The 17,174-nt window shown below is 43.1% G+C and overlaps 1 protein-coding gene across 5 annotated transcripts in view; it reads left to right on the top strand.

Annotated features, from left to right (window-relative positions):
* The window catches only part of Pld1 (phospholipase D1), a 208,851-nt gene that overhangs the window by 110,100 nt on the left and 81,577 nt on the right, over positions 1 to 17,174 (top strand). For 4 of the 5 annotated variants that reach the window (XM_057756858.1, XM_057756859.1, XM_057756857.1 and 1 more), the window contains 5 exons: positions 2,318 to 2,399; positions 8,676 to 8,786; positions 14,473 to 14,673; positions 15,985 to 16,198; positions 16,991 to 17,104. In XM_057756858.1, the coding sequence (XP_057612841.1) occupies positions 2,318 to 2,399; positions 8,676 to 8,786; positions 14,473 to 14,673; positions 15,985 to 16,198; positions 16,991 to 17,104 (722 nt within the window). The remainder of the gene's footprint in view (positions 1 to 2,317; positions 2,400 to 8,675; positions 8,787 to 14,472; positions 14,674 to 15,984; positions 16,199 to 16,990; positions 17,105 to 17,174) is intronic. The other variant, XM_057756860.1, reaches the window with a different exon arrangement.

The following is a 17,174-nucleotide window of genomic DNA, read 5'->3' as shown; positions in this document are numbered from 1 at the left end:
CGTGAGGTCAGAGGACAACATGCAGGTATCATGTTCTCACCACAGGGGTCCCAGGCCTCAAATTCAGGTCATCAGGCTTGGTGGTCATCACTGTACCCACCAGCTACCTCCCCAGCCCCTATCAGTAGAAACTGATTTCTATTTAGCTACCTTCATAACCTTTGTTCTGGTATTGAGTTTATGATGCGAAGTCTGGTAATTTTTTTCTCCTGTTTTTGTGGTGATTGTCTTTTTATCTTAGAATTTTCTGATTCTGGATATCATCCATTTCTCTGAGAGTTTCTCTCTTTCCATTCAGCCTTACATATAGCTGTATTTTTATATCTGCTAAGGGATTAGACTAGATAATCGGGCCAGGGAGATGACTCAGTGGGTAAAGGCACTTGCCACAACCATTCCTGATGACAAGATTCAGTACAGGGTTAAAGGAGAAAAGTAACTTGTGCAAATTGTCCTTAATGCACACACACACACACACACACACAAAAACACACACACGAGAGAGAGAGAGAGAGAGAGAGAGAGAGAGAGAGAGAGAGGTTTTAAATACGTGTAAAGTAAATAGTAACAATCTCAGCATCCACGATACCTATTGTTGGTATTTATTTCATGCAAATTGATTTTTTTGTTGCTGTGTGCCCAGTATTTTTTTAAAATTTTATTTTAGAAAAATTAACATGATGATTTAAGACTTTTAAGCTTACTTAAATCTGTGGACAATGTTTTATTTCTTTTTTGCTTTTGTATTTTTTTTCTTTTTTTTTTTTTTTTTGAGTCAGGATTTCTCTGTAGCCCTGGCTGTCCTGGATCTCACTCTGTCTGGCCTTAAACTACCGCCTGGCTTTTATTTATTTTTTTAGTAGAGTGTTTTCTTTAGCTGGCAATGGCCTCATTTGGATTAGGCAGAAAGTTAGTTCTGAGCAGCATTTAGGGTGCTTAACAATTCTTTGTAGATTTGTTTCAGTTTTGTGTGTATAAGTGTTTACTGGCATGAGTGTGCTGAGGCAGAAGAGGGTGTCATATTTCCTGGAACTGGAGTTACGGATGGCTGTGAATTATCTGTGAGGGCTGGGTCCTCAGCAAGAGCGACAAGTTCCCTTAATAGCCAGGCCATCTCTCCATCCTCTAGGGGTGGGGTTTTAAAGCCCGTTTTAGTTCCGGTGCCTTTGCTCTGCTGTTGCCTGAGCTATATAATGTGCGCCACCTGGTGGTCGATCTGGGACATGGCCGCAACCTATTGGTTCAGCCTCAAACTCCTTGGATGAATTTTGCTGTGGTCAAATCCCCGAGGGGGCAGCTTGTGAAGGAGCCAGGAGACCGTAAACAACTTCATGGGACCGCTTTCCGGAGCTCTCCCCTCTCCACGGTCACCCAACTGTTTTCTAATTCCTCACAGCTTCCCTTATTTGTACACTCGCTTGAAATGAGAATTTTGACTCACCCAACCCTAACATGTGATCCTGAAACAGGGCCAACGGAAGGAGCCATTGTGGACTTAGGTCACCCTCTTGGGCTCAGTTCTGCTCTAACTGGATTTTTCTGTGCCTGTGGCCTCCCTGCTGCTGCCCTGGCCTCTGCAGGGCATCCTGTTCTTTCTTGTTAGGCTGGAACGGAACTGGACTTCTCTCAGCTAATCCCATTTCGAGATTTTCCTTCCAGACCAAATCACCAATAAATTGATTACATGTACTTCAGATTCCTTTTCTGCCCTTCACTGGGCCTTTCGGTTAACAAGTGTTGCATAGTTCATTTAAATTTTTTAGTAGTGTTTTGTACTGATCCACATAGAGCTCTTCATAAAATTGCAGGTTATGCATGTTATGCGTGTGTTATGCGTGTGTATGCATGTGCCCCAGCACCCATGTTGAGGACAGAAGACAACTTACAGGAGTCGCTTCTCTTCTACCACATGGGTCCTTGAGATCGAGCTCAGACTGACAGGCTGTTACTCACTGAGCCATCTCACCAACCTCCGTTAGGGTCCTATACATACATTTTGATAAATTTCTTAGTAAGCATTTCAATTTTTTTAAAAAAATATTTATTTTTATTTTATGTGCATAGGTGTTTTGCTTGCATGTGTATCTGTGTGGCTTTGAACTTGTGATCCTGCTGTCTTCACTTCCCAAATGTTGAGATTAAGGGTATGGATCTTCAATTATTTTTGGTTGGGCATAGTTTCTTCCATGAGTTTCTCATAGCCTTGGGGAAGAGATCTGACATGGTAGACTTAGCGGCATGTGTCTAGGTCTGGTCTGTGACACAGAGAAATTTCTCTTTTGTTCCAATCCTTTTCCTTTTGTTTTTGTGACTTCAGGTTAAGCCCGGAAATCTTCCTGAAACGCCCAGTGGTGGAGGGCAACCGCTGGAGGCTGGACTGCATCCTCAGGCGGAAAGCGGTGAGTACTGCCCTGGTGCACACACACGTTTCTAAAATCCTTCACATATGCGTGGAACTGAGTCACAGCTGGAGTGCAGTGAGTACTGCCCTGGTGCACACACACGTTTCTAAAATCCTTCACGTATGCGTGGAGCTGAGTCACAGCTGAAGTGCAGTGAGTACTGCCAGTGCACATAAATGTTTCTAAAATCCTCCACATGTGCATGGAGCTGGGTCACACCTGGAGTGCAGTGAGTACTGCCCCAGTGCACACACACGTTTCTAAAATCTTTCATGTATGCGTGGAGCTGAATCACAGCTGGAGTGCAGTGAGTACTGCCCCAGTGCACACACACGTTTCTAAAATCTTTCACGTATGCGTGGAGCTGAATCACAGCTGGAGTGCAGTGAGTACTGCCCCGGTACACACAACTGTTTCTAAAATCCTTCACATAAGCGTGGAGCTGGGTCACAGCTGGAGTGCAGTGAGGACTGCCAGTGCACACAAATGTTTCTAAAATCCTTCACGCATGCGTGGAGCTGGGTCACAGCTGGAGAACTTGCTTAGCCTGTATGAGGCACTGGCTGGGTTTTATTCCAAGGAGCATAGAAAACAAACTGTGGTGACACACACCTTTAATGACAGCCCTTAGGAGGTAGAAGAAGGATTAGGAGTTCAAAACCAGCCTAGGCAGAATGGCAATGTCAAGGTCAGCCTGGGTTTTTTGAAAGTGTCTCAATTTTTTTAACATACTTATAACTTTTTACTTTAGAGCAGTGGTTCCCAGCCTTCCAAATGCTGCGACTGTGGCGGCGTAAATAAATGCAGAAAGATTATAAAAATATATACAGCTTTTTTTTTTTTTAAAGATTTATTTATTTATTGTATACACAGTGTTCAGCCTCCATGTGTGCCTGCAGGCCAGAAGAGGGCACCAGATCTCATTACAGATGGTTGTGAGCCACCATGTGGTTGCTGGGAATTGAACTCAGGACCTCTGGAAGAGCAGTCAGTGCTCTTAACCTCTGAGCCATCTCTCTAGCCCCTATATACAGCTTTAATAAGGAAATAGACTTACAGAACCACAGGTTCCCACAGAGAACAGGAGAAGCAGAGCAAAAAAAAAAAAAGGGGGCTGCTGGGATCACGCCCGGCAGATTTATCAGTAAACATTAGCCCAAGGCGAACACGCCCCTAATGGGTGGGGCTATATCCCTACATGCGACCCTTTAATACAGTTCCTGATGTGGTGATCCCCAAACCATAAAATTATTTTTGTTGTTACTTCATAGCTGTAGCTCTTTTCCAATGGTCTTAGGCGACCCTGTGAAAGGGTTGTTCAACACACGGCTTGAGAACCGCCGCTTTAGAGCTTGCAAACCAACACATACACACACACATACAACACATGCACACACATGAAACACATGCACATGTGCACACATGTGGGGGGACTTCCTGTTTACCAGTTCATTTTAGAGAAAAGAATATGGGGAGGGAAGATGGCTCAGTAGGTGAGAGCTTTTGCTGCCCAGTGTGGACTTGAGTTTGAATCTCCAGCATACCACAGTATACCACATATACTCAGTGCACTTAGAACCCCAGAACTTTACATCACTGCTCTGGCTTCTTGTAGCTTTTGACCCACCAACCCTGCTGAGGTCTCTAATGAACTCCCCAGTGAATGAACATCACAGCTTGATGACTGTTGTGTTCCCAGGTCAGGTGCTTTCTGTAGCTTGTCATCTTTAAATTGTGGGTAACGATTTGTTTCTCGTTCCTGAGAAACAGTTGTGCTGTGAAGGGTTAATTCTTCTTGGCACACTTAGTGGAGTGGTCTCCTTCATCTCACTGCACTGACTTTGTACTTTGCACATAAAATTTTTACATTTGGACCATTCCAATCTGATATGTCGTGTGCACATGGACATTGCTTCTCATATATAATTGAGCTTCTGAAAGCCACATGCTAGGCTCAAAAAAGAATGGAGTGTAACATAATATTTATTTTTGTATGACTGTGTCCCACAGGTCTGTAAGGTTGATTAAAATGAATCATTTCCCTTCTGCCTGTACAGATTATTTTTTAATACTTAATAAGAAGAATCTGCAAATTTCTCTGCTTCAGAGCAGATGTGTAGGTCAACATCGCTCACAAGAGCTGTGTTTTGTTTTTCTGGTAGCAACTGAGCTGATAATCTCATCTTTCCCGGCTCTCATGATATGTGGTGGCCACAGTGCCAGCCCGTCTTGTCAGCAGGTTGTTCATCGCTCAGGCTTCCTCCTGCCTCGGTTGACACAGTTCCGCAGTAAGGACGCCAGGAACCGAGAAGATAAGTTGCCTCACACTATGGTTACCAGAACTCCTCGCCACAGTTGTGGGTGTGTCAGTAGAAATTTGAGACTGACAGCAAAGGAAATTTTCCAGAGCAGTGAGCTGCCAGCTGTCAAAGGGTTTTGCTTTCCACAGTGAATTTGTCATCAAGTTTAGATTTTTTTTCCCTTTTTTCACAAGATACAGACTTATGGAGATATAGTCAGCCATCAAAGAGGAAGATGTCCACACCAGAGAAGAGAGACAGAGAAATACCCCTCTACCCATAATACCAGTGGGACCCTAAGTAGGAGGCTGGAATGGCTTGCCAGGGAAGGGAGAGCGTATCTTTAACCTCCAGGACCAGATTTTAAGCAAAACTGTTTAAAAATACATAGATATTTATGTTGCGGTCACCTACTGCTTTTTATCTTTAACTAGTGAGAATGTGGTTACTGCTTTGAAGTGTATTTGTGTGTGCACACCTGTGTCGAAGTCAGAGGACAGCTTGAGGGAGTTGTGGGTACAAATTCAGGTATCTGGCTTGGAGGCAAAGGCCTTTACCCGCTGAGCCGTGTGACAGGTCCGCTTTCTGCCCTCATGTTTTAGAGATGGGGTCTCATATAGCCCAGGCTAACATCTAACTCTGAGCCTCTTGACCCATCTTCTCAAGTGTTGGAATTACAGCTGGACACCAGCACACAGGGGTTTTGTCTGTCTTCATTTGTTTCCCATTTTCCTACAGTCTTGCACCCCAAGAGAAGTTCTGGGCAAACAATGAATTGTTTCTCTGGGGTGTGTTTGTATAACGTAATGACAGGCAACAAACTTGGCTGTGCTTTGGAAAGACTTGCGCCATGCTACTTTGAATAATCAGAGAAGAAGCTGACTATGAAATTGGGTCTTGATCATCATCTTCATGTGTCTTTTGTGTATTCAAAACCCCTCTGGCTCCATGCACCACCACACCTGGTTTATGTAGTGTTGGGGACTGAACCGAGGGCTTCGTGAGTACCAGGCAAGCACACTACCAACTGAGCTGTGCTTGTTGTCTTAATGAATTTCCTTAGTGTTTTAAATGCTCACTGTGGTGGACTTTGACTTGTTTGGTTAGGCTTATTCTGAGGTAATGCTTTTCTTTTAAGCTTTTATGAACGGAATCGTTTTACTGGTTCTTTATCACAGTCCCTGTTTGCATATAGAAAGGCTACTTCAAAATACGACTTTTTAAATTACAAACTTAGTCTCTGTCTTCCGTAGATTTGGCTTTTGGTTTACCAAAATAGTTTCCATGGTTTTATAAGCCTGTACTGTTACAACAAAGCAAGTGATTTTATTACAAAGGAATACTTTTCTTTTGCCACTTATCGAGTTTGTGGCTACGTTGTGATATGGTGTGCACTTTGCCGTTTATGTCATTTATGGCTATGCTGTGATATAGTGTGAACTTTGACATTTATGGAGTTTATGGCTGTGAGGTAATATGTTGCGCAAAAGGGAAAAAATTACTGATTTTTTGGGGGAATCTGCAACATATTAACTGTTTATTGCAGGTATAAGCATATACTTATATGCTTATAAGTATATAGAAAAGCCTCATTAAAAATAGCATTTGTGTAATTAGTTCCTTGTTAGTCATTGGTATTTAAGATAAAGGGGGCAGGATTTATACCCCCTATTTCCTTTCCATTCACCTTTTTTTCAAGTGAGAAAGGACATGGTATGGAATAAAATACCAGGTATACCATTTGGAAGGTGTTAGTGCAATCCATTAGAGTTAACATCTTTATCTCGAAAATCCACCAGTTATTCCTGTATGTGAGAAACTGCAGGATTTAGATAAAGTACCTAATTTGCAAACCCTGCGCTTCATGAATTTAATGTTTTAAGTTCAAGAGGCAGAATTTCCGAGCTAGTGTGGGTTACTTTATTGTAACCGTTACATAAAGAGATGGCACAGTGGTTAAGAAGGTTTGCTGCAAAGCTATGAGGACCTGGGCTCAGATCCATGTCCACAGGAAACATGCTGGGCAGGGCTTAGTGCGCACCTGTCACCCCAGCGCTATGGAGGCAGAGACACAAGGGCCGCTGGGGTTTGCTGACTTGCCAACCGAGCTGAAAAGTGATCTCCAGTTTCAGGGAGAGAAGAGCCTCAAAGGAATGAAAAAGAGAGTGAAAGCAGAATTTCATCCATTTGAAATATGGACCATAAGGAATGGTACCGGGTATATGCATACCCTACTTAGGTTGCAGTTTTGGGTTGTAAACTTTGAATTATACTTCCTCCCCGAAAAACTTCTATTTAGCATTGTCAGTGATAAATTTTAAAATATTTAAATAGAAAAAAAATAGCTGAATAATAGAAGTGAAAAAATTATTTAATTTTCCTTTCTAGCCCTCAACTAGTGTTTTATCACAGAGGACTGACTGGTCATCAAAAATCAACCTATTCCCTTCATGCTTACATTTTTATGTTCTTATTTTTTATTCAAACTATATATATTCAAATTATATGTTTGATAATCTTTTTAAAAATATTTATTTTTAGTTTTTATGCCTGCAAAGGCCAGAGAAGACATGGGATCCCCTGGAGCTACAGCTCTGAGTTGCCTGATGTGGGTGCTGGGAACCAAACGCTCACCCTCGGCAGGAGCACTACATGCTTGTAACTGCTGAGCCCTCTCTTTCTTTAAAATATACACGTATTAATGTGTGTGTGCGCGTGTTACTGTAGTATGTGTGTAGAGGAACTCTCCTTCCTGCACCAGGCTTGGCAGTAGTCACCTTTGTCTACTGAACCAATTGTCAGCCCTGTACTTTCATCTTTCATATCTGATTATCATAGTAATTGAATAGTTATAATGAGCAATAAATAAGTTCCAAAATCCAGGTGTTCATAAGTGAAATGGAATTACATAAGTCTGTGTATATTCATGTGCAAGCAAGTGTGTGAAGGGTATGTATCAATCATACAGACTAATTTTGATCTTTTTTTTTTCCAGAACAAGGGTTTATGTTCTAATACATATTAGTGAACACCTGATTGTAAATCTAGTGTCCTTCTGAAATTGTAGACTCGTTTCAGGCATAACTAACTCGTGAAGTGATGTGGTCTTATAGGAAACCCACACACTATATAGAGTTGACAGAATGACACCGGGAAACTGTAGATTCATGGCTCCCCATTGTCTGCTGCCTAAAGGCATGAACTCAATGTCATTTGAAGTTGTGGTGTTGTGAAAACACAAGGTTCTTGTGGGTCAGATGGTGAAGTCAGTGGCTCACCAGGCCCTTTCTGATTCACTTTGACAGTGAAAGGGCCCCCAACAGCCCTATCTTTGTTGTGAGCCACAGTCTAGGGGCAGATGTGTGTTCATTTGTTACACAGCTACTGCCGCAGTGAAGTCCTTTTGCTAGCACCATAGACGTTAAGAATCTAATTGTGTGTAAGATCTAGCACACTCTTCTTTAAGGATTTAGGAGTGTTTTCTTTATTTAAACTATTTTTTTTAAGGCAAGAAAAGCTCTACACAATCAATCTCTACCCTGAGACATGTGGGGTGCATTTGGCACTAGCTCAGGTCGCAGTTCTCCTGAGCGGTAGTGCTTGGGATGTCTAGAAAGGCACTAAGGCTGCTGGACACTTTCAGGAGCAGAGGTGTTGGCCACTGCATCCTGAATCTGTAAGTATCCAATACCAACACTCGTGTGATGAACTTGTACAAAGGGAAGGAGGATGGTTTTCTTCTGAGTGAGATAATACGTCGCCTAGGCTAGCCTTGAACTCTGTTCCTCCTGACTCCCCCTCCGCAGGGCTGGAGTAACCAGTATTTGCCACCACACCTAAGTTTTATATTTCCTATTTGTGCCTTGACTTCATGCATGCCAGTTCATGGACTAAAGGAGATCTAAGCCAGGGAAAGAAGGAAGGGAAGCGGGGCACAGCCCTCCGGGTGCTCATTCATGTTTTCTTGTGACAGCAACAAGGCGTTCGGATTTTCATCATGCTGTACAAGGAGGTGGAGCTAGCCCTCGGGATCAACAGTGAATACAGCAAGCGGACTTTGATGCGGCTGCACCCCAACATAAAGGTATCATGGTCCCAACGCTTACTGCCACACAGCAGTCTTTCCCATAAAGATGATCTGAGTGTTCCTTTTGAGTGAACAGCATCAAATCCTCAGAAATGGACACAGTATTATACTTTCTTGTTTTGCTTTTCAAAATTAGCTTACAAAGGGAGGGGTATGTCATTTATATCTTGTTTCTATTGCCCCTCCCTCCCCATTCCTTCGTCCAGCCTCCTGCTCCCCCTTCCCCTTCTTTCTCCTGGTACCCCTTATTTTACTTTCATGTCACATGTATTTTCATACCCTCTTCTCCCCCTCCCAGTTCCCTTCAGAGTTCTCTTCCCTTCTCATAATCCCTTTTCAGTTTCTTGACCCTACTCACATCGCATAGATATGCACATATATAAATGTTTAGATCTAGGATCTACATGTGAGAGGAAACAGTTGGTATTTGTCTGTCTAGGTCTGGGTTACTTTAGTAGTTTCCTTTTCCATTGTCTTCCTGCAAATATCGTTATTTCATTTGTTACTACTAAATAGAATTCAGTTGTGTATACATACCACACAGTCTTTATTGATCTGTTGATGGGCTCCTAGATCGGCTCCATTTGCTTACCATTGTGAATAGAACAGAAGACACATAGATGAGTGGGAATCTGTGAAGTGTAACACAGTCCTTTATATACCCAAGAGCAGCTGAGTCCTATGGCAGTTTTAATTTTTGTTTCTTCCCTTTCTTTCTTCTTCCTTTCCTCCTCCTCCTCCTCCTCCTCCTCCTCCTCCTCCTCCTCCTCCTCCTCCTTCTTCTCTCTCTCTCTCTCTCTCTCTCTCTCTCTCTCTCTCTCTCTCTTTTAAAATACGATCTGAATTTGTAATCTGGTTGGCCAGTAACTCTGTGTGGCTCAGTCTGGCCTCTGACTCACAGAGATCCTCCTGCCTGCCTGCCTGCCTCTCAGGTTCTGGAATAAAGGCCTGCGCTACCTCTCCAGGTGTAGTTTCTAGAGACACCTGCCCTCTGATTTCCATGGTGGCTGTACCAGTTTACCTCACCAGCAGTAACTGAAGCTTCTCTCCCCTCCTCCCATTTCTCTCCAGCGTTTACTGTTGTTTGTTTTCTTGAGGTAGCTATTCTGCCCACTAAGATGAAATCTTAAAATGGTTTTGATTTGCATTTCTTTGATGACTAAGGGTGCTGAATGCTTTAAAAACATTTTTTTCTGAGACTTCTCTGTTCAGCTGGAATATTTTCTTATATTCTCTGTTGATGGGGTGAGTAGATGTTACATTTTTCAACTTGAGATGAAAATTGAGCCAATAGCATGCTTCCTGCACTATTTTACTCATGAGTTCTGTCTACTCTCTACACTGTGTTAGGAAAACACCAGAACCACTTGAACATAACGTCACCACCCAGTTCTCTGATTGCTAACAGCAATAAAGAGATTCCCTTTAGGATTTAAAATTCTGTATAGTTTGAGGTCAACAGTATCTAGTGTGAAATGTTTGAAAAAGCTTCTAGAAATCTCAGTAGACATAAAATCTCATAATAAATATTCAGCCATCAAGACACATGACTTATGTTCTAATAGGCTTAAAATATCTAACAATTATGTATCTTACTTGATTAAAAACCAGCCCACAGGATAAGTCACCTTGCAGCTTCTCAACATTCATTCACCTGGTGTTGATTTTGTGACATCAGTAACTGAAAAGACTACAACAAATGGTTTCTCAGCAAATTGGGAATCGATCTACCTCAAGACCCAGCTATCCCACTCCTGGGCATACATCCCAAGGATGCTCCATCCTGCCACAAGGACACTTGTTCAACTATGATCATAGCAATTTTATTCATAGTAGCCAGAAACTGGAAACAACCTAGATGCCCCTCAACCAAAGAATAAATAAAGAAAATGTGGTATAATGGAGTATTATTCAGCTGTTAAAAAGAATGACATCATGAAATTTGCAGGCAAAGGGATAGAACTAGAAAAAAAAATCATCTGAGTGAGGTAACTCAGAACAAGAAAGACAAGCATGGTGCATATTCACTCATAAGTGGATATTAGCGGTAAAGTAAAGGATAATCACGTTACAACCCACAGACTCAGAGAGGCTAAGTAAGAAGGAGGACTCAGGGCGCATCTCCCTGGGAAGGGAAGATTTTGAGGGTGGACTGGGGGTTTGGTAGGGATGGGAACAGGAAGGATCAGGTGTGGAAGACATGGAGGGAGAGAGTCCTGGGAGAGGGAGTTGGAATTGGTAGGTCATTTTGGGGGTGAGTGCAGCTCACTTTCTTGTCAGACTGTCTTTGGATCATCACCACTCAAATAAAGACAGAGACTTCTTATTAATTATGAAAAATTGGCCTTATCTCAGGTTTTTTCTCAACTGGCTCTTATAACTTAAATTAACTCATATTTTTTAATCAATGTTCTGCAACGTGGCTCGTTACCTCATCTCCTTTCTGCAGTCCCGTTTCCCTGCCTCTCACTGGCAAATTCCACTTTTCTTCTTCCCAGAGATGTCTCTCTCTACCTAGAAGTCTCTCCTGCCTAGTTATTGGCTGTTCAGGCTTTTTATTACACCAATCAGGTGATGCCTTGGGCAGAGAGAGAGAGAGAGACAGACAGAGAGAGAGAGAGAGAGAGAGAGAGAGAGAGAGAGAGAGAGAGAGATCAGTGTAAATAAATATTCTGTGACAGTGAGGCAGAAACCTGGTCCAGTGGAAAGTCTCTGGGATCCATGAGGGTGACCTTAGTGAAAAAGTATGGGAAAAAGAAAAAATACACAACAAAGAACAGCATGAAAAAGCAAGCCACAGAAGAGGAGAAAGTATTTACAAACCATAGACTGAGAAGGGCTGTGTTTCCAGTCTGTATGTAGTTTTTCTTCAACAGAACTGCTAGAAGACATTTTCAAATGAGCCAAGGCTCTGAACAGATATTTTATTTTAGAAGATTCCAATGACCAAACCTCATGAGAAGATATAGAATCAGGAAAACGCAAATCAAAACTCCAGCAAGATGCTACCTATCATCCACTCAGTGAGCTATAACTAGTGATCAGGTGCTATCTGGTATTGCTGAGAATATGGAGATTATGCAGGTTGATGGAATGGATAATAGGACAGCCACTTTGGAAAACTGTCTGCTAGTTCCTCAAAAGTTAAGGATGCAGTTATGGTGTGATCTAACAGATCACTGCTAGGTCTGCACCCCAGAGAAGTGAGAACATAACTCTATGTACTGACTTATATAGAAATGCACCTGGTCACAGCGCTCATAACAGCTAAAGGCATACACAGCTTGAATGCTGATCAGCTGACAAATGGATAAATAATCTTTCTTGTTCAGCCACAGACATGAGTGAGCTACAAAGGGGATCCAACAGGGATGAGCTCCTAAAGCAGTCCACTAAGGGTGCAGGGTCTCACACCTGTGCTCTCAGTGCTTGCGAGGTTGAAGCAGAAAGAGAATTGCCATCAACACAAGGCGAGTCTAGGCCATGTACTAAATCCTAGGTCAGCCGGAGCTACATAGTGAGACCGTCTCAGAGAGACAGAGACAGAGAGGCAGAGAGAGACAGATGGGGGTGGAGGGAGGGAGAGGAGAGAAAATATGTAATACATGTCATGTGAAAGTAGGGGGGTTATTTGAAGTTAGGAAGATGGTCAGCCAGGGAAAGAGAATTAATAAGAACAAAACATTATAGAACCTATCATTCTGTATGCTAACAAAAAATTAAGCCAGGTAGTTATGGCGCCTGCCCTTAATTCCAGCATTTGGGAGGCAGAGGCAGGTGGATCTCTGGGTTCAAAGTCAGCCTGATCTACAGAGTGAGTTCCAGAACAGTCAGAACTACACAGAGAAACCCTGTCAAAAAAAAAAAAAAAACCCTAAATAGATGAATAAAATTTTAAAAAAGTTTAAAAGAATAATTCAGGCTGGCATTGTGTCTCACACCTTTAATCCCAGCACTCAGGAGGCATAGGCAGGAGGATCTCAGTGTGTTTGAGGACAGCCTGGTCTTCTATGTGCTGAGCTAGCCAGGTCTGTATAATAAGCCCCTGTTGGAGGAGGAGAAGACAAAAAATTTGTACTTAGAGTCAAGTGATAATAAAAGAACGTGTCAAAGCTCCCAGGAATTAGCAAAAGCAGTACAAAGGGAAGATGCTTATACTCTTAAGTCCTTCATTAGAAAAGAGATAAGGTCTCAAAGCGTCAGCTTAATTTACTAGTTAAGGATCCAGACAAAAGAACAAGGCAAACCTAAAGGTGGCAGGGGAGGGACATCAGGATCAGACATGGGAATGGGGAAAATCAGTGACCAAAAGTTAGTGTTTAGAAGGATTGACCAGTTCAAGAAACCTTTAGTCAGAAGAAGAAAGAGAAAAAGGAAAGCCTCTGGTTTCTGAAGACAAGAAGTGAAGATGGAGCCACTCTGAAAGTCCACAGTGGGAGCAGGTGACGCCCACAAAACCTGTCCAGGCTAGCCCAGGAAAAGGTATGAAATCTGGATGGGCACAGCTAGTCAGGGGACTGTGATCAACAGCTGAGAACTCTCAGGGACCAGCACGGGGTCCTCGTGATTCTATTGCTGCATCCGGATGAGCTCCGCCCAACATTTTATCTTTCTTTCTTTCTTTCTTTCTTTCTTTCTTTCTTTCTTTCTTTCTTTCTTTCTTTCTTTCTTTCTTCCTTCCTTCCTTCCTTCCTTCCTTCCTTCCTTCCTTCCTTTCTTTCTTTCTTATTTTTTTTTTTTGAGACAGGTTTTCTCTGTAGTTTTAGAGCTTGTCTGGCACTATCTCTGTAGACCAGGTTGGCCTCGAACTCAGAGATCCGCCTGCCTCTGCCTCCCGAGTGCTGGGATTAAAGGCGTGCGCCACCACCGCCCTGACTGAATTCCACCCAGCACTTTAAAGCCTTAACAGCAGTCTTCAAAACTGGCTAGCTCATTGCCTTGGGAAAACTGCACATTGGAATTGGAAATGTGGCAAATGTCATGTTTTATGTATTCTAGCACAATAAGTAAAAGCATTAGCCAACATTTTTGGTGTCTTCTTAGTTACAAACGTAAACATAAGAGAGGTCAAACAGGGTCATGTAGGGGCTCATCCTGAAAGCCGTTCATCACTGCTCCTTTCCCTTCTCATGAGGCACTGTCCCGGTGGCTGTGTGCTTGTATCATCAGAATGCTAGCGTAATTTATTACATATCTTTCCACAATGCATGGTGGTTAAGGATCTTACTTGTTTACTTATTAATTTATTTATACCAAGGGTAACTATTGGGGGGTATGGAAAGAGAACCTATAGTTTTAATGGTTGCCATTCAAGTCAAATGACCGCTTCCTCAAACCACCTCACCTGGCTGAGGACTTAAACCATAAGAGGCCGCATAAAGGGGCCTACACTTGGAATCCCAGGCTTTAGGAAGCTGAGACAAGAGACTCTCAAGACCTGTGAGGATAGTCCTTAAAAAAAGAGAAAGAAAGAGAGAAAGGAAGAAAGAAAGGAGAACCAGATGGAATTCTCTGCTAATACTGAGAATAAAATGTGAAGTTTGAGGGACTTTCTTCAGCATGTGCAGAACACATTTTGTTCCTGAATTCTTTTAGAAACTGTTTCAGGGGGAGCCGACCTATTTTATTGTGATTTGAAGGGCATTTATAATTCACATTCTCTGTGGATTTCTCCTGTCTGCAGGTGATGAGGCATCCAGACCACGTGTCCTCCAGTGTCTATCTGTGGGCTCATCATGAGAAGCTCGTCATTATCGACCAATCACTGGCTTTTGTGGGTGGGATTGACCTGGCCTATGGACGGTGGGATGACAATGAGCACAGGCTCACTGATGTGGGCAGTGTGAAGCGGGTCACCTCAGGACTGTCCATGGGCTCTCTCACAGTGAGTACCTGTCACCTTTGAGGGATGGCATAAAATCGACAGGGTTTTCTAAACCCATATAAATACCATAATTGACCCAGTGATTCAGAGGTGGCAACCGGGAGATATGATGGACGTACCTACTTTCCTGTAATAGTCTATACAGCCTGCCTAACCCGGAACCTGGCCTCTCTCAGCTTCTCCTATAGGAAGAGAGAGAGTTCTGTATGGCTTATGTCATCTCAGTTGGTTCTCTAGTTAAATACGAGTAAGAAGCCCATCCCAGGCAGCTGCTGGAGCTGGGTTTTGTTCATATATGAGAGCGTGTGCCTGGCTATGGTGGGCATTTGTTTTTAGCATTTTCCTACTTCTGGACACAGAAGTCAGTAGATCAGTCTGGGGTCACTAGAGAGAACCGAGGCAGGAAGCTAACAACTCCTCGAAGTACCTGCTAATCAGGAGCTGCTAAAATCCTTGCTTTGTTTCTGCTCCACACGGCCCAAATGCAATATGGGTAAGGATTCAAAGGGTTCAGGGGCCCCTCTTATTTCCTGAGTGCTATGCTGCTGGCTTTTTTGAGGGTTGAGAATGAGCAATGCCATGCCTGGATCTACATCATTACTATAATCAAATATCTGAGGAGAAGCGGTGAGAGAGGTGGGGTTGTTTTGGCCTCAACTTAAGGAGTGCAGTCCACCGTGCTGCGAAGTTGTGGAGGCAGGAGGGGGGTCCTGCTCATCCCATTCCATGGACAGTTAGGAAGCTTGGAGATGACAAGCCTTCAAACTTGAAGACCCACCCCCAGTGATTCACCTTCCCGGGCAGAGTTCCACCTCCTGAAGTCGTCCAAAACACTGCCACCAACTGGGGACTAAGTGTTCAAACAGCCTGCGGGGACTTCACATTCAAACCATGGCAGTGGGGAACCCAGAAAATGCCTGAGGAGGAAGTCAGCTCCTCAGAGTTGTGTAGCTTGACATTGAATTTAAATAGCCTAATTAGTGTGAGGTAAGGGGGTCAGTGAAATGAAATTTCAGGAATTTTAGATGGGCGTGGAGGCATGCACCGTTAGTCCCAGAATGTTGGAGGCAGGGGTAGGTGAATCTCTAAACTTGAGGTCAGCCTGATCTACATAGAAAGTTCCAGGACAGCTAAAGCACTCACAGGAGTCCTCCACCACCACCCTGTGGCTGACCTGAGACTCTAGGGAGAGTCTGTTCTGGGACCATTATCATTTATAAACCGTCCCTCAGCTCTGCTTGAGTGAGAGCCCATTGCAGTATACTGTATGCATGGCCTTTTTTTTTTTTTTTTTTTAAATAACTTTCTCAGGCAGCAACAATAGAATCGATGGAATCATTAAACCTCAAGAGTAACCACGAAGCTCATAAAAACGAGCCCATCCTGAAGAGTGCCGACGAAACAGACGGCAAGCTGAAAGGAATAGGGAAGCCCCGGAGGTTCTCCAAATTCAGTCTCTACCGACAGCTGCACCGTCGTCACCTGCACAACTCAGACAGCGTCAGCAGCATCGACAGCGCCTCCAGTGAGTCTGTCTCTGGTAGAACGTGTCTTGGCTGTGCTGTGACTCTTGACCTGTTTTTTATCAATCCCTGGTGGTATTCCGTGAATAGTGCCTCTAGTTTTCCGGGCCATCCTGTGTGGCGCCATGGCACCTTTGGCACTGTGTGTTTTGAGACAGGGTCTCATGGAGCCCAGGCTGGTTGCAGACTCACTATGCAGTAGAGGCTGGTTTTGGGGCTCCTGTCCGCGCCATGCTGGCGTCACAGGCATGCACCACCAAGCCTTTTTACAAGGTTCTGGGATTAACCAAGGGCTCTGTGCACGGAAGCAAGCACACTGCCAACTGAGCTCCATGTTGGCCTCCCTTGCGTCATTTACAAAGCACGTTTATTGTCAACACAAAGTAATCATAACAGCCACTATTGATCTTTTGATGGCCACATATGACTAAAGCTTTGTAAAATATGACAAACTGCCAAGTGAAAAGGAAGGCGTCAGGTGTACTTCAAAAACCTTTTGTAGAAGAAAGTTCTCTTTTCATCCAGAAATATATTGTTTGTATTAGTAGAAATCAGATATTCTGTATCTTAAGAATTTACTATTCCTTGCAAATCTTGTTTAGAGTGTTGTGATTTTCTATCACACTAGAACTAATGACTGACTCTATAGACTTGCTTGTTTTAAAAATAATTAAGCTTGCTTTTGAGTTTAGAAAATTTGATACATATATCAAATATAAATATATACAAATACATACACACATATATAAACATGTTTCTTTGTAAAACAAAAAAGAACTCTCAACTTTCTCCAGGTTATTCTAGCCACTATAGAAGTCACCAGAATTTAATCCATGGGTTAAAGCCCCACTTGAAACTCTTTCGCCTTTCCTGTGAGTCTGAGCGGGGACTCACTAGGCACGGCACTGGTAAGTGACCTGCTAGTGTCAGAACCCCATGGTCGTTGGCTTTTGTCGCTTCCTCTGCTACTCGAGCACA

Source organism: Chionomys nivalis, chromosome 24 (genome assembly GCF_950005125.1).
Source record: "Chionomys nivalis chromosome 24, mChiNiv1.1, whole genome shotgun sequence".
NCBI lineage: Eukaryota > Metazoa > Chordata > Mammalia > Rodentia > Cricetidae > Chionomys > Chionomys nivalis.
Note: the sequence above shows the minus strand (reverse complement) of the source record. Positions and strands in the feature narration are given on the sequence as shown.